At 32.3% G+C, this 25,672-nt stretch overlaps 1 protein-coding gene across 17 annotated transcripts in view; it reads left to right on the top strand.

The window, feature by feature from the left end:
• The window catches only part of Pcdh15 (protocadherin related 15), a 716,528-nt gene that overhangs the window by 509,145 nt on the left and 181,711 nt on the right, over nucleotides 1-25,672 (top strand). For all 17 annotated transcript variants that reach the window (XM_077799359.1, XM_077799358.1, XM_077799357.1 and 14 more), the window contains one exon: nucleotides 24,967-25,272. In XM_077799359.1, coding sequence (XP_077655485.1) covers nucleotides 24,967-25,272 — 306 coding nt within the window. The remainder of the gene's footprint in view (nucleotides 1-24,966; nucleotides 25,273-25,672) is intronic.

Raw genomic sequence — 25,672 nt, 5'->3', positions numbered from 1 at the left:
TCTTGAACAGTTGCTATGGCTCTTGGGTGATTATCATGATACAAGTCTTGATTCCTCGTGAGTATCTTCAATATAAGTGCTGGCATGATGTCTTTAACAAACTGTTTATCTCCAGAAGACTGCCCTTTTCCTCATTCAGTACACAAGACACATCTTTCGCCACCCACTATTGCTTCGAGAACATTATCTCCAGTCATCCAAACTTGTACCTAAACAGATTTACCACTCAAGTAATATTGGTCCTCAAAGCTCTCCCCAGGTCTTTGTTCATGCCCCTGTTTTAATTTCTTCTTTCTGCCTATTTTTTTTTAGATAACTTATCCTTGAAAATCCTAGTCATACATAATCTCTTCCATAAAACTTTCCCTTACCCATAGTACCACATTTTATACTGTGCACATTTTTTGATGGTACTAAGTTATATTCATGTTATCTATTTGTTTCAAACTTCTTAAAAGCAGAACTCTTCTATATGGATCTTAGAAACCTCATTATGTATCCTAGTGTTTCACTCTTGAAAGGAAGCTAACTTAAATTATCTTTAATGGACTAAACTTATCTAAAAGCAAAGTTTCATACTGACAATTCATAAACTTTGTGGAAGTAGTGTGTCAACATCTAAATGCACATAATTGACATACTGCACAAGTGCACCCATAAGTAAATAAGTTCCATGACAAATACAGTAGAAGTTTTAATATTGGATATATATCTATTTCTAGAACTAAGCATGTATAATATATATATGTATATATATAGCATTGATTTAAAGAAAGTGTTAATGCAAAAAAAAAATAAAATTTAGAGTTGGTAGAGAACAAAATAATATATCTATTTGTTCATCCTTGGACAGGGCCATAATAATGATTTTCCCAAGTATAAAGATTATGTAGAAGAAAAGTGTAAAACACCTACTAACAATCTGTTTGCTCATTATTTGAAATTGTATTTTCTATTTTAAATACATACTCTACTTAAATTATTTAACATTTGTTGAAGAAGAAATATCAACCTGTTTTTACCTCACATTGTCCTCTTCCATTCGTGCCTCTGTATATTTTTATGCAACATTACATATTTATGAGAACACACTTTATACAAATTGCACTTCTGTTTTATAGACTTATGAAAATTTATGGCCTATTCACCTTAGTTGTATTCAGTTTTCTTCTCTACAAATGCAGTAGCTCACCACAATTATTTGCATTGACTTTACTGCCTAACTGGGGAAAAACATTGGGAAGCAATCTTTGGTTTAATAAGAAGGAGTTCAATTATTTCTGAAGGCTTCTGTTAAGACCAGCTCCTATCTTGTAAGTGTTAAGAACAATATGTAATACACAGAAGGTGATATAAGCATAAATCACAGCATTATAATTATTAAAATACAAACATGAATGTGAAAAGAGTATGTGTGGGTACATGATGCTTCTTCAGGAGAACTAGCCTGCTTCTCAGACACACTCACTCTGCTCCACTGTAGTTAATTGTTATGCTACTTCCTTGTTTTCTTTCATGGATTTACAACCCAAATAAGCATCAATAAACAATATAGTTTAGTTGTGTCTGTTTTGTGAAATGTATATAAAAATAATGAAAACTTATGTGTGTTTTAGTATCTGACATCTTTCATTCATCTTTATCTTTTTATGATTTATCCAAATATCTGCCTGTTTATTAATTCATGCTATTATTGCACATGACTATGCCATAATTCATTTTTATACTCCACTGATAAGTATTTGAGTGGTCTGCAGTTTGAGAATGCTACCTGCAAGGCAGTTGTGAATACTTATGGGTTATTTGTTTTCATAAGCATGTGACTGAGTTTCTATGTTATGAATATGTGTAGATCTAATTTTATTTGTATTGCCAAATTGTTTTTCATATGAACTGTGTCAAGAACTGTATGCAAGAGCAAGTAGTGACCCACATTTACATTAATTACACAGCCCATCTAAATGTGAAAGAATTGTTTGTGTTCTCCATCTGTTTTATTGAATTACTACTCTATTTAGCATACTATTTTAATTACACTGATTTTACATTAAGACTTGTTATGTGATAGAATATGTTCTCACCCTTTCTACAAGTTATTTTTAGTTTGTATCAACATTTTTCTGTATCCTTTCTGAACCTGTGGCTCCTTTCTGGGTCTGTGATTGATTGACCTGAATATCCAACAATCAACCATAAATGTAGATTTAGTGGGATTCTTACTTTGTCCCCTTAGTAAAGCATCACTCCTGCCAGAACTTCTGTTTGCAGCAGAGTCCAAATTTGCAAGGACAGGAAGTATCTCTTCCCCAAAGAGTCTATCAGGATAATGTTAAGAGCAGAGTTGCTTTTCTTGAGGCCATAATTATCATTTATATCTGTTTTCCTTATCAAGAACATATCACTATGTAATGGCCACTGCTTCCTGTAATAAGTCAATGTAGATTTTTATTCTCTCCAAGTCTTAGGCTACCTGCAGTTTTCATTGAGGCCATAAAATTATAGATATATGAATTTCTCTCAAATACATATCCTATTAATCAGAAGATGGTATAGTTAAATAATCCAGAATTTTAGAAAGTTATCATTGTCTTGTGATATATTTTATTTATTTTGCTTCTGTTACTTGAGTACTTCCACCTGGATTCCAATTCCAGAAACCAATACTCTATGATTAACATGGACAGAACATTGACAAAACAGCATGCATAATACTCCTTCCTGCCCTAGAGAGTGTAGACATGACTGAACTTCTTGATGTTGCCAGTGCACCTCTTGTTCCATCATTCTGTATTGTTTCAAAGAAGAGCCTGTTTCCTGATGCTTCTGGGGAACAGTTAGCTGATGGTTTCTCAAGTCTTGTATTATAAAGTCACACTAACATGTTCACTTTGCTGAACTGTTGATCCCTTCAGTTCTGTCAAGACATTTCCGATGCCTGCTCCCAGCTTGTTGCATGTCATTGTTTTTCATAAGCTTACCAGATAATGGCCCAGCAGAGCCTTAGGATAAGCTCTAGCTGTCATTGCCACAATCATGAGAAAGTACTTCCATATCAATAAACTCTCTTACATTAAGGCCTGAATTTGATTCCTTCTAATTTCTTCCAGCATAATCAAGATCCACTTTCAGGTATGTTCTTTAGGTTCTGCCAGAATTTGTTAGCCATATCCCATTGTGGGTTAGTAATTCCATTCTTTCCATAGCAAGGACAGTTAGACCATGCTGCAGCTTGACCTATGTTATTTATCCAGAGACAATGGAAAGGAGTATGCATGGAAGGTGTGCATCATTTCACATAGCATCTATTTTAAGTAAAGTTATTGCAAAATCTCCAGCTGTGATGCTATTCTCCTCTAGAAATAAATAGAAGGTGAATTTTCCAGTCTATAAGATTTTAAGGTGCTTTGAATCAGATGTGCCCTTCCCAGCTCTCTTTCTCTGTCAGCACTCAGTTGCACTCAGTTGACATGGGAGATGTGTCAGGACTATGAATGAATTTCCAGAAGTTCTTTAACCAATATTTGAATCTGTCTCAGAACTTCCTTGCTACTATTGCTAGTTAACCTCTAAACTTACTTTGTGACATTAGGTGATCTCTATTATTGGTGGGCCAGTGACTTTATCAGTCTCTCTCTTTATATCTCTCTCTCTCAACAAGAAGTTAAGCCTTCAGGAAAACTTTCAGAGGTCCTTACTGGAGAAGTTAGTATCTTTTTCAGGGCCTCTATGACATTCCAATTTACCTAGATTATTTGTAATTGAAGAGATTCATAATACCTTTCTTTCATTCCTTCTATTAAACTTTTAGTCTCTGCATTATAAAAATGATCCATTGATCATTTTGCTAGGGAAGTTTCTGGTTCACTATGTTAATCTATTTAAAAAAAAACAAAAAAAAAAACGCCGCTTTGACAATTCTGGACTTACCCTGAGAAAAGACAAAGCACAAATTTGCTTCCTTTTCTTTTTTTTTTAAACAAATGGTTTATTTTCCACAGATAATGTTCTATATAAATATGCTTTTTTAAAAATATAATTGTTCAACTTTTGGCATTCTAGGATTTCTTGATATATAAAAATGATTGATTGGGACCCAAAATTTCTGCTTTCATTTGGTCTGTTGGGTGAATTTATTTTTTATCTCTAAGTTCCTCCTTAGAGATCCTCATCACTGATTAATCCCTATAGTAATCACTAGATGCTGCAATACCACTGTGAAACCACAACATCCAAACTTAGTAGCACATAATAATCAATATTCTTTTTTTCTCACTCTTTAGTTTTTGGATATAATAAGGGGTCATTGATGTTTGGCTCATTCCAATTCCACTCAGATATGTGTGACTCAAGGATGTGGCTTTGCTTCAGGAATGCTCGAAAAGTCTCATTCCTTTTGCACCAGCGATTATTGCAGAGCCTGGTTTCTTTCACCTATTGTAAATTATTTATTATTTTAATTATAAATACAGTATGATAATTTAATATGTGTATACAGCATGTAGTGTTCAAATCAGTGTAATTTGTGTTTGGTGCCAGAACGTGTTTTCTTTTTGAAGGACAGGAAGACAAAAGTCCATACCTAATATGCATGTATGTATAAAGTCTCTATTTCCATTCCTTGCCTTCTGATTTCTTTTTCTAAGCAAGTGCATGGTAAAACCCAGCATCAATGTTGCAGGGAAATATATATATATATACTGTCTTCTCTCATAGAAACTACTTCAAGTCACTCGCAAACGGAAGAGATGAATTTTCAATGACAGAGATAAAGTGGAGAATTAGACAAAGTGATGCAACCTCAACCATTCCTTTTTGATTTCCACTACCATTATTTATATAAACAGTTCATGAATGTGTCCACAATATTAGTCAAAGGAGAAAAAGATGGGGACCGACAGGGTACACAGCTTCCCACTGTTCCACTGTCCTCTTCAAATTCTGTTGTGCATCCTACCACTAAAGATTTTTCATTCTCCTCTCAATTATATCACAAAACCTTTTCTCAACCCATCTTTTTGACTCTTCTCTGTCACTTACCTCTTTTTCTTGCCTCAAAATAGGAAAAAGTAGCTTTTCTTTAAACTGTATGATAGTTTAGTATTTTTTTCATGAAAATATGTTTTTGAATGTTGGGTATAATTTTACATCCCTTCCATTAGTTATATAAACTAAGGATTCTACATATTTTAAGGTATACTTTTGCAAATTAATTAATATTTGTACTGTAAAAATACTTATATTTCTACTACACCCATCATCTATTTGCACCATGCATAATGATCGGCAAAAATCTTTAAAATATTAATGCAGATTAATAAGTGAATATTAGCACATTTTTCTTACAGTATAGCAGGAGAAGTAACACCAATATTATTGTCCTGTTTTACATAAGGGATTGAGAAAAGTTTATATGATTTTCCCAGTATTACACATCTATTTTTTGATTAAGCTAATACTTGAACTTGGTTTTAAGCTATTACTTGAACTTGGTTGTTGCTACTCTTAAAGCCAATTATATTATATCACAGTGTACTGCCTTTATTGAAAACCTTCTAATCTCATTCTTGGGAAATAAAGAAAAAATTACTAAAGGTTAAAACTTTCATCTTTAAGAAATATAAATGGCTACACCTATAAGTCAAAAAGTATGTATAAGATCACTAAATTTAATTTACTTTTATTTCTGTTTTTTATGATACACTTTTTAACCATATTTTACTGTGATTACTTCAGAGAAAAATCCTTTAATGATTTTCCTAGGTAATTAAGACATATTTTAGTAATTCCATTCATAATAGCATATTTTATATGCATATACACTATATTATATGTAATAATATATAAATATGATTATATATATAAAATTTTTAGAAATTTTAGCTGTATAATTGATTTCTATGTATATTTCATACATAAAATCTCCTATCAGGACTCCATCATCATTAGGTTAGAATAATATAAATACAGAAACTAAAATAAATCATAAAATTATAAAATCTTAAAGATGTAATATGCCATACAAGTAATTTCTCATAAATAATCATTTAATTTCAATAATTAGGAGCCTAAGAACGAAAACTCAGCATATTTAAGAAGTACTCAAACTTACTTCCAAATTTAGTGGCCTTTTAACTTAAACCATATACAGGAATATATCCAATATTCCATTTCTCAGTAAGAATTTTTGAATGAGTTATCATATTATGCTGTTTTCTATATATCTGACTATGTCCTTTCCAGATTATATGAAATTACATTTCAATAATACTATTTTTGTACCTAAGAATCATAATAAGGTATTGCATTGATCATATTCATACATAAAAATGAATACCTAATTTTGCTTATATATATTTTCCCACCAATTTAGTATGTTTGGAAAGAAAAAAAATTATAATCATTTACATGGGATCTCCAACCTGGTTTTGATATCTAATAAAGTTTATTTTTTAAAAAGCTTAACATGTTTAAGCACGTATAAACAAATTGACCAAATAATTACCAGGGTTCATTTAAATGATGGTACTGTAAGGTGAACCAAAGGAGCTAGGTAAGAAAAAAAAAGTTTGAATATTGCTGATATAATAATTTAAAAATAGATTGAAGCAATTAAGCTGATTAAATTCATTTAAAAATAATTGAAGTCCTATAGCAACCTTGAATTAGCCATCAGTCCCAAAATATTAAAGAAACATTGCTATATTTTGTACTCCACTGTGCCTCAAATTTATGTTCCTTCAATGCTGAATTTAGCCTTTCTTTGTGAAAGCTCAGAATCTGTGGTGATTGTTTACCACCTGGTTATTACTTTTGTAGCTAGAACTACGCATGAGAGTATCATACATTTTTCTTTCTTTGACTTTCTTTATTATTTAGTTACACAGTGAACATTGCATGGGATATAAAAGAAACATAATCAATAGGAAAAAATGATGAAATAAAGGGAAAGCTGCAGAACCATGGAATTACTAAAAAGATGTTTGGAGAAATCTATCAACACCAGGTACTTCTGACCATTTCATTGTAGATATAAAAATTAAACATTGAACAGTAAAATAAAATCACCACAAACATTGTTATTTGTATATTGCTTCACTTTCAGTTAATGGAGCCCTTCATCAAACTCCATTGTACTCACCGCTGTCTTACAAGACTTTTAAGTAGTAAAAAATTTAATGCTGATTGAATAAGAGAAGACACAGAGGTGAGAGGAAGGTTGAGAGTGAAGGAAGAAAGGAAAAACAGATATAATAAGAGGGCAATAAGATTAAAAAGAGGAGACTCTCCTTTATCATTTTAAAATAAATTCCTAAACAAGACAAAGCTAACTTTCTCTCTGAAATTCTGGATTATTTGACTGTACCATCCTGTGATGGATAGGACATGTATTAGACAGAAATACACATAACTAGAAATTTTACAATAAGTTTTATGGCCTCATTGAAAATTGCAGGTAGTCTAAGTCCTGGAGAAAGTAAAAATCAATATTAGTGTATTGAAATAACATTATTCATAGAAAAAAACATTTAATGAACTAACATAGCTCAACAAAATCTCTCTCTCTTACATAAATTTAGCTGACTTTCCAAGCAGCTTTGCTTATATAATTTTCTCTTTGATTGCCCCACAATTAAAAATCATAGATCCCATGAGCTCAAGGGATATTCAGAATTGTATAAAATCTTCCACAAACAGTGTGGATCATTGGGTACTTTCAATTTTTATTTTAAAGCAATGTTGTAGATAACAATATTAGAGAAAATATTTTGGAGTCTTGGCATCAAGCCTTTCATAATTTGATTTTTCCCTATGTTTGACTTATTGTCACCTTTGAAATAAGAGTGGATGAGTATAGAAGAATATCAGGACCCTGTTATGAACTGTTAAAAATGAATAAATGACAATGAATGACTGAGACCTAAATTTTTAGGAATTATCTAGATCCACACAAGTCTGTGGACATTTAGTCCTGGCTATCAATGTAGGAAGATATTTATTATAAAAATCTAAAAGTGCTGTTAGTAGTATTAACTAATATATGTTGGTCATTACTGTATCCTGTTCCAAGTGTTTTCTATATGCCAGTCTTCTCAATACTCACAAAATCTGATATACTTAATAATAATATTATCTCTACAATAGCAGGCTCTAAAAAGTGAATTACTTCCTCATGACCACATAACTGGCAAGTGACAGAATCAGTTGCATGAAGCTGCTAAATCTTAAAGGATTGTATTTGCCTTAATCAGAAGTAACTCAAAATTCTGGATAAGAGCACTGAGTTAGCATGAGATCATCTTCATTCAAATTTTAGGTATAAAACTTAGTAAATCTGTTTTTGGGCAAATTATCTGATCCACATAAAATTCAGTCTCCTCATCTATGAAATGGCAACAGTAGTTTAATTCATAGAGTTCCCTAAGGCTTAAATGGAATTCATAATCCTCCAAGCATAATAAGATGTCCAGTAGCCAGTGTGATAGTGGTGGCAGTAGTAGCATTTTATATACTTGAATTTTATATACTGAAGAGTTGTGTTAAGACTTATTTATATCTCAGTTTCATCATAATATGAACCATTTTGTTAACCTTCATTTTTTTTTATATTTTGAAATCATATCCTTCAAACTATAATAAAAATATCTGACTAATCCCTTTAAGAGTCTATCCTAGCTATCCACATCTCCAAGCCTGCCACTCAACTTGAGGATGATTCTTCAGTCAGTGTTGACTCTAAATCATTATCCAGGAAACACTTTTTCTATTGTAACCACTAAAATTTAGTGAAAACTTATCTCAGTAATTTTCCTGAAATCAAGATACACTATATATATTGTGACTTCTCAGATTTATAAATGTTATAGCTTAAAAAAAAAGTACAGAATTCCTAATGACTTGTACTTAGTATAAGTAACAGAAGTCAACATGGGGATTCCAAACTTCCTGACCTCACTAATTGCTACCATTTAATGATAGATGGATGCCAGTAGAATGCTATCTCTTCTGGGCCTCACAATACTGCACAAAACATATCTATTTATATACTAGCACATTTCACTAACTTATTTTTTTCCACAATACTCACTAAAACTCAGGTTTGTTTGTGTGACTTCTTTGGTTTTTAATAGTTGTCTTCCTCATTAGAAGATAACTTCAGGAAGGGCAGGTTAGAAGCCCTCTTGTATACCCTTATTGTGCAATGCATCTTTACCTGATTACTTGAGGTTATTGCTGTAGTAATTTTTTAAAAGCAACCACTATGTAATATCTACTTTTCCCACTATATTTCAAATGGTATGAGACTTAAGAGTACATTGCTCTTGGTTTTCATTGCATCCCTAGCTTTAAATTCTGTCCAGATCAAAATCAACACAAAGAAAATAAGTAAATGAATGAATGAAACCTTGTGGAACTGAAGCAGATCAAGTTCATCACATATGTACTTCGTATTTTTGTGCATTGGCACATCCTTTCTAATATGAAAGTGGGAAAATAACACTATTCAAAAAATTAAGTTGATATTTGTGGAGAGACAAACCTAGTTCTATATAAGCCACATTTTCTGCCCTTTGGAACTTTCAATAGATACCAGAGGTATAAATGTCAATTATTACACAAATACTGATATGCTGTCATGTGCAATGTGTTGTGGGATTGGATAAGGACAGAAATTAATTCATTTTAACTCTCAACCTTTAAATGATATGTAGATATATTTATATATCTGTATTAAGTTTAATTTTATTTATTTAGTTTCATTTGGTGGTATTCTCACAACCAGGTTTTATGCAAGCGCTCCATTGAGAAAATGTTATTTTTTATAACATACTTTGTGGAAAGGCAAAAAGAATAAAGAAATACTGTTATCCTTTCAGTGCTTGTTCCTTCACAAATATATTTAAGTACATGATTTCTTTTTTTTTTTTTAAACTTGGTGTGTTAGGCACAGATTTTCTGATTTCAACCATATATGATATTAAGTGTGTACCTCTACTTCAAGGCTTCTTTAAATAGATTTCCTTCCTGTTTCAATATATATGAGATTCAAAAGCCTATTCAAAATTTATCTGCATTGATGGAACCCAGATTTTTCCACCATAAAGATTACTTGTTCTGATTGTAGTTGTAGTTCTGCTAGTTACTAACTATACAGACTGATCAATTTATTTAAATTCTTATAATACCAATTTTCTCATCAGTAAAATGAAAGTGATCATAACAACTTTCTTACAGTTTTGATGTGATAATTAAATGAGATAATGTACATAAAAGCAGCTTTTAAACTAGATGGCACTAAGAAATATCAGTTACTATGTATATATACACATACACATAATTATGTCTAATTGGCATGTAGCACTACATGAGCATCTGCCCTCTACATTCAACTTTATTTACAGAAGTCATTTAGCAACCAAATTTAGCAAAGATTGACACCATTTGTCATATTTAGTTTCCTTTTTTTAAGTAAATAATTATGACATTTTAGAACAATTAGGTGAATATTTGAGGGAATGTATTTTATGCTTCTAATTCCTAGCACTCATCATGGCACCTGGAAAATATTCCATGCTTAAGACATGCTGGCAAAATCAATGACTGAAATTACAGTTCATATATTGAGAATAAAGAGCACTGTGACAATTTTTATTGCTCATGACTTAGGCAATATAGTTCTAGGAGTATTACCTGTGGATGGTAAGAGAATGGAATTCTTTGATAAAAATTCTACACAATTTCAGTAGCTGGAGAATGGAGATGATAGGTACAGATGTTGGATGGTTCATGAATTTATTTTGAAATGATTACCTCCATGTTTCATAGTGAATAGTGAAATTCAGAGGCCTGGGTACATTACACACTGTATTTCCCATGATTTCATGATTTTTCTTTCTACTACCACATCATTTTAGACTAGCTTGCCACAAGAATAAGAGCAAACATGAGGGAAACACTGTTAATTTTCTATAATTTAGCTTTTTACTTTTCAAATAAATACATGTGAATTCTGAGTTGCTATGTAATAATAATCTTCAAAGTGTTTATTTCTGTGATTTGACCGCTAATTTCCATAATTAAGCAAAGTAAACCATTTCAGAGTGAATTTTAAATCATTTCTATTCATTTTTTTGTTTGTTTATCTTTGGGCTTTCACCTATCATGCAGCCAGAATATGTCACAACACTCTTCCAGTTAAACAGCCTCCCTCCCTACACAAAGGTCACATATAGATAGCATATTAGTGTCCTAACTCTGAATCGATGTTCTCTTATTTGATATTTCTAGGGATCTGTATGAGCTTCTTAGCTTTTCTATAATATCACTGCCTGCAAAATTTAGAAAATAATAGCTATCTTGCTGGGGGTTTATAAGAGCTGAAAGACAAAAATATGTAAAGCTCTCCTTATCTAGGATTGTATTCTCAAATGGGAAAAAAAAAAAACCTCAAGAAAATATGAGGCATCGTTCTGGATAGAAAGAAGGAAACAGATCAATATTAATATGACTAAAATAATTCAAGTCCTAGATGTTTGTAACTTTGGGGCTCCTAAGAAGCCTGGTCATTTCATTGGAAAACAATGAATAATTGATATTTTAATGATTCTGTGTGCATTTGCATGTATAGAATTTGCTATCTTTTGTTAAATAAGTAGTATATAATCTAATGGAAAGGAACTGCAGATGCAGACCTATGATGAAGACTGAGATGATATGCACCACCCAGGTTCCACTTGGAGAGCTCAGCTCAGTATCTCAGCTTGAGGGAGTGATGTAGGCAGATGTCCTTCAGCTGCCAGCCATTTTAAGATTACCTCAGGTCACCAGGCTTCCTTGCTCAGGATCATATCCTTATTTGTGTAGTCCACATTCTGACAGACACTCAAAATTACATGTCTGACAATTTTGATCCCATTTGATCAATTCTGTCCTGCAATTTAAATTCTAGAACTCCTTTGGTGGAAATCTGCATTTGGTCCTGTGTAGCAGTCAGACATTTTCCTCTCCCATCAAGCTCTCTTGGCCTTCCATAGGTATTGATTTCAAATCACATGCCAATGAAGCACTTGCAATTAATTTCTGTCTCACTACTTCTCAGAGTTCCCAGCCTGAAAACAAAAATACAGCCTTTTCTACAAGTTATACAAGAATAAAAATGGGAGGCTTTTTTTTTTAAATCTAAGTGCAGTCTGCAAAATAAATAAATGAAACAGGCAATATTTCTTTGACCTGTTTTCTCACTATTTAGTTTATGATATCTCAGAAAGATTACTTCATTGGGATTTCTGAAACCCAGGACTGGAAATATTCCCTATGTGTGTCATAATTCACAACGTGGATATGTAGCAAATATATCCTCTTTTTCACTGTCTTCTTCCTTCTATCTGAACATTTTTATGAGCAGCTCCTCTGAGCCCACATTCTTTTCTAATGGTTTTATGACTCCTCGGGATCATACTCATCTAAGTCTGCACAGACAGATTTCTGTCAAAAGCAATCAGTCTTTATGAAAGTAGCAGGAGGAATGTCTCCTCTGGGCAGTCCAAATCAAAGTGGCTCACACTTGTCATGTTGGGTGGTGGCTTGGATCTCCATTTAGATTCTTCAGACTTTAAGTTTGAAATAAGTCAATAACTTTCTTCTTTATTATCTGCAAAGATTCTTGGTAGACAGATTATAGAGTTTCAGTTTCTCAGAGTAATGCACTTTAAACAATCTCACCATTTCTATCTTTTGCTTTTATTCCAGACTTCAGTTCTTCTATATCATTCAATCCTACTGACTAGACTCTTCCATTGGAGCAATAATGTTCCATAAACATACCATTTCATAGACTGAATCTCATTATGCTCAGGGAAGATTTTTATTTGCCCAGTGGACATTAAAATGTTCTTCTTATTGACTAGATGCTGAAAATAAAACAAAATGTATTTCCAGTTGAATTTTTCCTCCATTTTTTAAAATTTTTAGCATGGTTTATTTCTCAGTTAACAGAAAAGCTTCAGGATGTTGATCAAATATCTGAGTCTGTATAATCCTACAACTTAAAAAATTATATATATAATTATATATATATATATATATGTTAGTAACACATATATTAGTATACACATATTAGTATATATATGTATATATAATATATATATCATAAATCAGTTATGATTTTTGCACAATAAAGTCGCTTAGAGGAAGATATGTTGGAAGGAAGGTGACTAGAAAAGGAGGAGCATAACAGAACTGAATTGTGATTTCTGATTCAAAAAGTACATTTAAATTTCATACATCCTAGCTCTTTTCCTCTACCTTTGAATGCAGTACTGGGGAATAATAAGGAAAGATTAATCATTTCTTCCAATTATTTGTTTCCCTAATGCCAATGGATAGGTTAAAGAAGATAGTAGAAAATGTGATCCTTCTTTACCTCAGTCAATTGTTGGCAAAGTTGTGAATGTAGAACACACAGTTTTAAATAAGCCCATTGTTTCAGTCAGCTTTTTCGCCTCTGTGACCGACTGAAAGACCTGAAAAGAACAAGGTAGAGAAAGAAAAGTTTATTTGGGAGCTCAGGATTTCAGAAGTCTCAGTCTATAAATGGTGAACTACATTCCTGGGGAAGTTAAGTGACGCAGAACATCATGGCAGAAAGGTATGTTTGAGGAAAGCAGCGAAGGACATTACCAGGAGTCAGAAAACAACTCCCTTCACCATGGATAAATTATGTACCCAAAGTCACTCCCCCAATGACTTCCCTCCTCCAGCCACATGCTGCCTGCCTATAGTTACCACCCAGTTAATCCCTACCAGGGGATTAACCCACTGATTAGGCTCCGGCTTTAATAAGCTTTTTGGGACACCTCCTATCTAAACCATAACACCTGTTTGGCAACATTCCAGATGAAGGTATTGGAACACAGCTGAAGATTACCATAGTTTAGGCTTTGCTCAAGGAATGAGTGATGGTAACATAAAACTAAGGGATCCTAATCTATATCCTGCTCTGGCTCAGAAGTTTTATCCAGGTAGGTGAAGATAAGTTTATGTATAAAATTTAGCAAGCCATTTTAATTTTATGGTTGTCATTTGGGAAAGAATGTGAGCATATATCTAATAAAAAGATTATTGATAGTATTCAGGAATTATGAAACTTTTTTCTCTCACTAATTAAATGGCTAATGATATTTATATCTCATGTCTTAAACACATATTTATTAATCTAATACATAAATATTCTTAAGGAAATTAAGTTATGGAGAATTTCACAAAGAATCCAGCCTGGCTGTCACATTATTTCAAGTTTCCAGTTATGATTTTTTTCTAAAACAGTCACAAGCTATTATTTTTCTTATTAGTATTTTTAAAGCAATGTGATATTTTTAAAAAGCAGAGAAACAAAAAACCTCTGTGAGAAACAGGAGACAAGAAGTGGGACATAGATGATTGTTGGCTCTCTAGGAAATTCATGGACATGTTTATATTTTATACCAAAGAACACTGCACAAAAATAAAATTAAAACCTAAACAGTATATAGGATCTCAGAGACATCTAATAAGGACAATATTATATCAGATATAAGTATAGAGTAAACTATTTAAAATATTTGCTTTAAAGTGAAACATAAGTGTCAAACTCATTTGTGTCAGAAAAAGCAATATAAATAAATAGAAATGCCTAGGCCAAGCGTGCTAGCACATAAAGTGCAATCCATAGTGACAGTATTTTCCTCTTACATCATTATGAAAGAGTGGTGAGTATTGAACATAATTCCGGATATGTTCTGAGTTACCTTGTCTAGCGATATGGTCAATATTTCATAAAGTGATGCCACTATAAGGAGTACTGAAGGAACAATGTTTATGTGATGATGTTTATGAACAGTGTGTTAGGAACCTCTCTTAATTAGTGCTTGCATTCTCATCAGTAACATATCATTTACCAAATGGTAAAAGTTATTTCTTCATAGCTGAAAAACTCTTACTCCTCTTATGTACAAAAGGCAGATATGTATATGTCCATACAGAGAAGTACAATATACCTGTGTTAATGAAATTTCTTGGGAGTTTGTTTACAAATTTAAAAACTTTAAAAATACTCATTAAGGATGTTTGAGGCCTTGAGTTCAAGCCCTAGCACTGCCGAGAGAGAGAGAGAGAGAGAGAGAGAGAGAGAGAGAGAGAGAGATATTAATAATGAAAAAGATTAATAATGAACTCCTTTCTAGAGTTCAACTTTATTATTAATAAAGTTCAACATTATTATTGTTAATAAGGTAAAACTCTAGAAAGGAGTTTTAAAAAATTAAACTACAGTTTTGTTAATTCCATAAGAAGTAGGCATATGTGCTATATTTATTGTAAAACAAACAAGAAATAGATCATCTTAAAGGATTCTAGTTGACGAATGAAATATAATAAAATAATAGAATAATAACAGATACAAAATTGAAGAAAATATAACTGTTGATATTTTTTTCACTTAATTTTCATCTAAAATGGAAATGTATATAATCATTTTAATTTTTTTCTGATACATGGAAATAAATAACAACTTTTAAGAAAAAACAGCCAATAGTAAATGACATTCTTCATTTCTGCATGTGATTGGGTGGTTGAGAGAAAATTGATAGGTTATTGTTAAATGGAAACAGTTTTAGAAGAAATTTTTACAGAAAATATTGTGTAATTACTATATATCAATGCAAACAAAAGAAAAGATACATAAATAAGCCACCTGGCCATTAAAAATTCAATGTCATGGAGGTTGTAAAAAATTACAGAAGATAGTATTAAGGCATTTGGTAAAGAAATGGACAGTAAGCTTCAGGAACACAGAGATAATACTTTTTCCTTACTCTGAGGCTTCTTAGATAACACTTGGGCTAAAGAATACACATCTTACGAAGTGATACAAGAACTTTATGGTAGAACAAAGCAAACACAAGACAGCCTGGTTAGTTTGGCAAAATGTACTTAGATTTAGAGATTACAGCATGTTTGCCCATAAGAAAAAGATGAGACTCAAGTTGAAGAAATGGAAGTAAAAAAAAGTGTGAAGACAAATTAAAATTTCAACCTCTGAGTTTCCACCATCATACAAAATGGAAAACACACATTAAACTAACAGTGCAGAATGATCAAATGCCAAGAAACAGAAAATACAAAAATCACAGAAAAAAGTCTTCATTTCTTCTACCAGCATTGTTAAAAATAATTGAGAGAAAAAAGAACTACTGCAGAACAATGTAAAGATATTTAATTAACATTTTTTTGCTTGTTTGTGGCGTGAATATGAACCAGATAGCCCTTTCTCTGAAACATCAAAGTAATAATCTCAGAATGTTTGTCATTATTTGACACAAGAACAGGTAAGGACTTTTACTACAATATTTCATGGCTTTTTTGTAATACTTACTTTTTAATTATTGGAGGTTAACCTACATTCTATTATTATGAGATATACAGGTTATCTTGTAACAATTTAAAGGTGCTTGTTTATTATGACATCCTCAGTTTATATGTGTTAAATATCACCCACTTTTGAGAAGACAGTTTATTTCCATTTTCTTACTGTGTCTTTTACTTATTTTTCATATTTTCATTCTTGCTCCAACTTCCCATTTTCCAAACCACACTAAACTACTTACAGATTCTTTTCTCTAATGGCACTTCCCATTATGTAATAGATGGATAAGCAGTGGCTTTTTAGAGCTAATATTTAGTTGTCTATTTTTGTTTGGATATGAGATGTCCCCCACAAGCTCCTGGGTTAATGCAAGAATGTTCAGAGGTGAAGTGATTACACTTTAGCCTTATGAGAGCTGTTACCTCGTCAGTGAATTAATCCATTTGATGGGTTAGTAAATTGACTAGACTAACTGGGTAATAACTGGAGGTGGGTGGGACAAGAATGGAGCAATGCCTTGGAAATTATAATTCTTTAGTCTCTGGATCCTCTCACTCTCTGCTTCCTTGCTCTCATGAGATGAAGTTTTCTTTTACCATGCCCTTCTGCCATGAAGTTCGGCATCACCTTAGGCTCCAGCAATAAAGTTGGCTGTTCATGGACTAAACATCTAAAATCATGACCCAATGTAAACTTTTTCTTCTCTGAAGTAGTTTGTGTCAGGTATTTTGGTCACAGTGACAAAAACCTTATACATTGTCCAACATATATAAATAGCAGTAAAAGGTTGTTTGTGATAAGTACAAAAAGGATCAGAGGTTGAATAAAAAGAAAAGACTTCCCAGATTCAAGGAACTGGAGCCAGTTTTGAAAGATTCAGTCTAGGTTACAAAGAAGCCTATTAAGGGAAGATGGGAAAGGACATGGTGAATATCAAGGGAGGTGAGTATGGTAGTTTATACTGTTGTTTATGACTTGTTGCTGTCTGACTCTGAGATGATACTTCTCTACCACATCAGCCTTGTCATGTGATTTGCCTTGATCAATGAACTAGAAATATAGGTGATCTGTTCCACTACCAAGCAGAAGCATTAAGTGTTGTGGCTTATTTTTCATTTGTCACATGAGTGACATGTTCCTATAAGAGCTGAACCCTTAACCTCCTTTCTCAAGTGAGGCAGACATGGATCAGAGCAGCAAGGAATGCATGATATATTCTGCAGAGACAATAAATAAACATTGATGATTTTAAACCACTGAGATTAGGAGTTGCTTGAAAACTGACATATTTAAGAAAAAAAGTGAAACAGTTTATGTCAGCGAGTTATTTGTGGAATATAAATGCATAGAGAGAGGCCACAACAAGATCATGTAGGATAAAGTGCAATTTATTACATAATAAATACTAAGTAATTTTTTGGATACTGGTAAAATCTGCAAATTTGAATAAAGCGAAAATAAATCATTCATTAAACATTTATTAAACAAAAATTCATTGAACATCTCTGAAGATTTGATATTAGAAAGTCAATGTTAAAAAGTGCAGTTTTCTTGTCCTCAAGTTGCTTGAAGTATAGTGTAGGAGACAAGCAGATAACCAGGCAATTACACCATGTCATAGAGTCAAATAAATACAGGATGACAGTGAACCTGGGTGGAAGGATAGTATCTCAGAGAGGTGGAACCAGGAACATAATCCAGAGAAATATCTAAGCGCTTAGAGACAGTTTAATTGCAGTTTCTCCATGGTAGAATAGAAAGAATTTAAGAACACTAAAAAGACATAGCTTTGGAGAAAAATATGGGCAGCTGACAAAACTTTTATGTGTGGAAATACTATTTACTGATTTCTGTAGCAGAATTTATTTTTTCAGATTTGGAAAGACAGCTTGCAGTAGTGACAACAAGCAAGGGAATGTCTGCTGTTAAATAACACTAATGCTTTATTCAGTTATAATTGTAATGATTTTAAGAACCTCACAATTTATGACAATACCATAAATACTCACCCACTGACAGGTACATTTGTTTCCCAAACCTTGATGAAATAACTTTAAAATGCAACTTAAAGTTATCTCTTTTCTTCTACTTTCAAATGGAATGCATTTTTCAGGTCTTGTTTTTTTCTCAGAGCAGATAGCAAATATTCCTCAGTATGGCAATATCTATAAAATCATCAAATAAACTTTTTTATTGAAATGTCTCTATCATGTATCTGATCTAATAATACATGAATTTTTAATATTTATCTTTCTTGTAATAACTAAAGTAATTTTCTCTTTTTATTCTTTATAATTAAATCATGAGTTTTCTTATGTTTTTGTTTTTTACACTGAAAATACTGTGTAGACACAGAACTTTCACATATGAGTTTTTTAAATTGACATACACCAATATTCTCAGAAAATCTTGACAATAATAATATTAATAGAATTAAAGAAATTTTCTATACAAGATTAAAAATGACTCAGAGGAAACAAAAATGTCTAAATAAACTAATAAAAACAGGCTAATTTGTTCCACCAAAAATATTCTTTCAGAAATGAAGGATAGAATTTATCTTTTTAAAATACATTCCAAGTAGATATTGAAAACCACAATAACATAAAGATGGGTAGTTTTTTTTTCTTTTTGTTGTTGTTGTTTGTTTGTTTGCTATACTGGGAATTGAATCCAAGGATGTTGGGCTACATTCCAAGTCTTTTTTTATTTTTTGTTTTGAGACAGCTCTCACTCATTTGCTGAGTGTCTTACTAAGTTGCTAAGGCTGGCCTTGAACTTGTAATTCTCCTGAATCAGCCTTTCAAATCATTGGGATTACATGCATGAACCACCATGCCTGGCAAACATGGATACCATTTTTTATGAGTAGCTTAATATGACACAAGTATGTTGTTAATATGTAGTCCTCTTAGAAGATACATAAGTACTCATTACCACCATATTTTTTTCAGATGAAGGATGAAAGTTTACAGAGATTGACTCTCTCAAGGCCATTGAGGCAGTATGGGAAGGACATGTGCTTCAAAATCAGAACTTAAACCCTTAAGAAATCACTAGTTTGTACATCTATATTCTGGTGTCCTAGGGAATCACTATTGGAGCACTCAAATGTTTGAGGAAACCTATTTACTTCCTTATGTTTTGGTGATTTGAACTCAAGTAAACTTGTTACCTTTTGGTCTATAAGTCTACTTGCCATTCTTCAATATTAAATATGAAACATTTGTGTGGACAGAGGAAAACCTTACCCTCATTTTGTGTCATTTAGTTGCTACTCTCCTTTTACACCATGCTTGAATAAATTCACTTCTTTAAAGAACTAAAGTCAACAACTATTTCATATTTTTTGATGTTGGCAGATAATAAATTTAAGAAATATGTTTCCCTTAATAATGTCAAAAATCACTACCAAACTTCACCTGACCTTTCCACTCAATGTCTTTTATGGTTCCCACTTGGAGGTAAGAAGGGAATGGGAGTTCATGGCCTCTTAATTTACTTTACTGTCAAGGAGAAGCACAAAGAAGAGGAAGCTCCTGCTCAAACTCACCTTGGATTCATTAAGAGGTGCAGAAGAGTTCACAACTTTTTAATAGTTTAATATTTTCCTTTTGTCTACATAAGTCTTTTAGTTAAATTGTGTTAAAATAAAGAGAAATATTTTTCTCTAATAATCTGAATAATGCAAAAATATTTATATGTTTTAGTTGTAAAAGGACACAATACCTTTATTTTATGTATTTATTTTTATCTGGTGCTGAGGAACAAACCCAGTGCCTCACATATGCTAGGCAAGTGCTCTACCACTGAGTTACAACTGCAGCCCCAGTACAAATGTATTTTAAAGTGAAATTAAACATTGACAAACAGAACACATTATCTACCCAGGTACCTCTTAATAGAAGAGGAACAAGCATCTGGCTCTCCTTTGGGGTTTTATCCCAATTCATCTCACTGATATAGACATGCTACTAGATTTCTACAGGATTTGGAATCCACAGTATAGGAATTCCAGAGTTGAGGTTCCATTTCCTCCTCCTCCTCCTCCTCCTCCTCCTCCTCCTCCTCCTCCTCCTCCTCCTTCTTCTTCTAGGAACAATTGTATAGTAGATCACTATAAAGTAATAATGAGCAAGAAAGGGGATGAATTCAATGCTTAATCAATATCATATCTTGTTCCATTTCAAACAGCAAGAGAACAAATTGGTGCACATAAGTTGTTCAGAAAACTTTTGCTTAATAAATGGTCTCATATAATCACTTCATTTTATTTCATTCTTAAATAATTGGTTGTTTTTGATATATCTAACTTTTTAACCTTACTGTTTAAGATCTGACAATTTTTTTCCTGGAAAATATTCAAAGTTTTGTCTAGTGAGGTCTTTATTTTTATTTTTTAAAGTCTGTATTTGTCAACAGACTATCAGCCAATTTACCAGCAATATGCATTTACAAATAAGTAGCCACAAATCAAGCCTCATAGTAAGGTAGATATTACAAAAATGTGTTAACCATGGACAGACAATTATAAAGTTGCAGCTATAGTGTTTATTCCTTTGATGTAGTACAAAGGGAGAAGACATGTGTGATTTTTCTTATTAACAATTTTAATTAACTTTTAATTGATTTCTAAGAAGATAAATGGTTTCATTATAGCATCCCATGCCGAGCTGCTTGGCTAGATATTAAACATGGATGCAAAGTTCTTGACAGTGCTGCTGATAATAAGGGATTCTGTGTTTGTTATCTCATCTAACATCTATATACTCATATATAATGGCAAGTAAGTGAAAAAAACTTGCTTAGGTAGCCCATGCCACTTTACTTATACTTATTTTTTACTCTTCAATTAATCAAGAGATTAAAAAAAAAAACGACAGGGGAATAACTTTGCATTTTGCGAACATTTTAGACCATTTGTCTTCATTAGTTGTATATTTGAGTAATCTTACAATTTTTACAGTAAATTCCTGCAGAATATATAGTCTTTTGTTCTATAAGAATCATATATACTTCCTGTCATGAAGACCAGATGTCCAGTAAATTCAGTGGTAGTAGATCTGCTCAGTCTTCCTGTGTGTGTGTGTGTGTGTGTGTGTGTGTGTGTACTTGACATATTACTTACACTTGAGCTAATTTAAGAGATTTAAAAATGATTTTTAAAAGCCTGTTGTGAGGATGACCCATCTAACATTTATTTTCAGTCTTCCTACCAATTATCTGTTTGAATATTTTCTCTCAACAAATCATCTTATCAGAAAGTATAGATTGCTATATATTTGCAACGAGTGTGATTAAAACTAAGGACTTTGAGATGATAACATTACCCTGGATTGTCAAGGTAAGCCTACTGAATCATGTAAGCCCAGTAAGTGCAATAGGGTGACTGAAGAACGAGTCAGAAATGAGATGGAAGAAGAGCAATTCAAAAAATTCCAGAGGAATTGGCCACCACTGCTGCTCTTATAGATGAGGCAGTGTGCCAGGAGTCACAGGATGTGAATGGCAGCTAGAAGGATGGGATTGGTCCTCACATGTCAACCACTAAAACAGTGGGGATTTCAGTCCTACAACCTCAAGCAATTGAGTTCTGTCCACAACTTGAGTGAGTAAGGATATTAGTTTTCCCTTAGAGACTCCATAGAACATAGTCTTTCTTATACTTTGATTTTAACCAGGTGAGACCCATATTTAACTTACCTGCAGACCTTTAAAATAATGAACTTGTTTTGCAGAAGCTGATAAGCTGGTAATTTGTTACAGTACCTGATACAGACTAGAAAACCAATACAGGGGAAAAAAAAGAAAAGTAAACCAATATAGGCAGTCCCTTGATGTATAATGGTTCAATTTGTCTTTTTTATTTTTTTCCAATTTGGCCATAGTGCAAAAGCAATTCATATTCTTCGATAAAAACTGTCCATCAAAATTTTAATTTTGATCTCTTCCAAAGCTACCAATATGTTGTATAATACTCTTTCAAGATGCTGGGCAGCATCAAGAGAGGAACAGCTCTCACTTAGTCAAGCTTTCTTGAGTGTAAATAATCAATGCTCTACTGTGTACTGTGTTGCTAAGCTATGAAGTTCAGTAGGTTAGATGTATTAAATGAATTTTTACTTACAATATTTTCAATATACAATAGGTTGATCAGGATGTAATGCTATAGTAAGTCAAGTAAAATTTGTATAGTTATATTTGGGAGTCCTAATGGAGATATCAGCTGGATATTTATAGAGGAACACATACACAACACTCTCCCCTCCAAATATACACCCACTCACACAGTCACACACACATACACACACATCAGCCATAGTAGTTAAATTGAAATATTTTATCAATAAACCTTCAATTATGTGGATGAATAAAAATAACTCAAGCAAATGTCATTTTAAATTACTGATTGCATAAATGACTGATTTTGTGACCTAAAGTGTCTCAGAGACAGAAAAATTACTGAAAATTGCAAGATTGTTAGAGTAATGAAGTAAAACCTACTTATATTACTAAAGCATTTATTTATCTTCAGTTATTTTGAAAAATAAAATAAAATTCACAGTTTTATTTTGGGAGTGGTACACACTGTTTTTGTTTGTTTGTTTGTTTGTTTTTTCCGCAAAGATGGTCAACTTGACTAATTTGTCAATAATTTTTGTGACAAAGTTTAGACAAAATGTACAAATTGAAGAAAATGTGAGGCTGTGGCTCAAGAGGTAGCGCGCTCGCCTGGCATGCGTGCAGCCCGGGTTCGATCCTCAGCACCACATACAAACAAAGATGTTGTGTCTGCCGAAAACTAAAAGAAACATTGAAATTCTCTCTCTCTCTCTCTCTTTCTCTCTCTCTTCTCTCTCTCTCTCTCTCTCTCTCTCTCTCTCTCTCTCTCTTAAAAAAAAAAAAGAAGAAAATGCATCTATAGACACTCTTCTCTTCTTTCATAGTATTTCTTTCCTCCTCAGGCAGTACTATAATTCTTCTGCTGTCTTTTTTTCAGGATTAAGCCTCAAGAGAGGGTGATCTCCCAAGGGCACTTTTGTTTTGATGAGTCTAAGGGACAAACACTGTTGAAATGTCCGGTATTGTGACCTGTAGAAGAAGCACAGTTAAAAACATGTTTCACATATTGGACTTATCAATTCAAACCAGACTCAAGATTTGACAAAACTATGCATCCCTCTCCATTGTTTATAAAGCTTAAAGTGGAACTGCATGTGTACTGCTAAAAAATTGGACATTACTATCTTATGTGCATATATGATTTACTCAGCCAATGTAATTCTATATCATGTTCAACCAGAAAAATAAGAAGTTATACTTCATATATATATAATATGTCAAAATACATTCTACTTATTAATTATGTATAACTAATAATAAAAAAAATTTAGAAAACATTTTAAAGTGAATTGTACCATATCCCAGGATCTGCCTTCATCACCTGACTATTGTGTCCTTGATGTAGAAAGCACTCAAGCATCTTGTTTTCCCTCCTTTCCTTGCTGATAGCTTTGAGTACAACTGTAACATTTCACCTCTTCCTAGATGTATCAAGTGTTTTTTGAAGAACAATAGCAAAGAATTGTTTAAAACAAAATGTTAAGTATTTGATAGTGCAAAGTCATTGTTTAGAAAACAATTTATTGAATTAGACTAATTTTCATAATATTAATTAGACTAATTTTCATAATATTCTTTTAGAATATTTACCTAAAATTTACTCATTGTTTTGATACAACATACCTTTCAGGACTTAAATATTTTCACCAGGTTTATCATAGTTCCAACTGTTCTCTATTATTATGAATATTTATATTCTAATATTAAAGTAGCCCCTTGCATTTATACTTTACAATTACTGGATTTTTATTCTCACTTGGGTTTTGAATGCATTTAGTTTCAAATCTCAGTTCCATACATTCATTTAACATAAATTCATTAATTTCACAAGTATTTATTAAGTAGTTTTATATATGAGACATTGTACTAAGAACTGGGACACTGAAGTATTTATTTCTTGTGTTACCCTAGGCAATACAATTAAATTCCATAAGCCACATTTTTCCATTTACAAAATGGGACCAATATTTACTCACTAAAAACATCAGGAGAATTAAATGAGGTTAAAAACACATAGTGCTAAAACATATTTAAATATGAAAATGAATATAAAAAGAATTTGAATGCAAACACATAGACACTTAAGTTATTACGCAGGAAATTGTTTTAATTAAAAAATATATTTTTGTCCTACTTTGGCATTCAAAATCTATTAAAAATAATACATGAAACATTCAGTATTTTTATAATATGTATTTTCTGTCATAATATCTTATTGTAATGCTAATGATGTTATCAATGTGTAAGTTATGCTCATTTTGAATGAGTATGCTAACTAAATTATGTATATTCCTTTTCATGTTTTGGACTGTGCATTTCATCTTCATTATCTTTTAAATTTTCTCATTTGAGATAAAAAGAATATCTGATTAGGAAAATGTCATAATATGTCAGTAACATACCAGAAGCTACTGTGTGAATTCTTTGTTTTTGATTTCTTTTAGGCAACAGACCCTGATGCTGGAATAAATGGCCAAGTGCACTACAGTTTGGGTAACTTCAATAATCTTTTCCGCATCACATCCAATGGGAGCATTTACACAGCAGTGAAGCTTAACAGAGAAGTCAGGGACTACTATGAACTTGTCGTGGTGGCAACTGATGGAGCAGTACACCCTCGTCATTCGACTCTAACACTGGCCATCAAGGTTTTGGATATTGATGACAATAGTCCAGTGTTCACCAATTCAACATACACTGTTGTTGTGGAAGAGAATCTGCCAGCTGGGACCACCTTTCTTAAAATAGAGGTATATGGAAGAAGCGTTAGTTTGATTAATTCTGAATTCTTAGATTTGCAATTAGGATGATGTATCCAAAATCAGCAGCAGCAAAAATACAATTAACCCACTTACATTTTAGTTTCACATAAAAATGAAGGAATTATATTACAAGTATATATCAAATATTATATTTTGCATTTTCTGTGACAACCTCTCATTGGGAGATCCCGCAGAATTAATGGGAAAAAAGGCAAATTTGTAAGAAAAAATATACTTTCTACCAGATTTTTTTTTAATTTACAAAGTTAAGCTGTATATTTGTGTAACACTGGAAAACATGAAGAAAAAAATATTATTACTTAAATATTCAATATTCAATTGTTGTGTGAATTTTTCACAGTAATCTTTGTCCTAGGACAAATATGCA

This window comes from Urocitellus parryii, chromosome 5 (assembly GCF_045843805.1).
Source record: "Urocitellus parryii isolate mUroPar1 chromosome 5, mUroPar1.hap1, whole genome shotgun sequence".
NCBI classification, from domain to species: Eukaryota; Metazoa; Chordata; class Mammalia; order Rodentia; family Sciuridae; genus Urocitellus; species Urocitellus parryii.
Note: the sequence above shows the minus strand (reverse complement) of the source record. Positions and strands in the feature narration are given on the sequence as shown.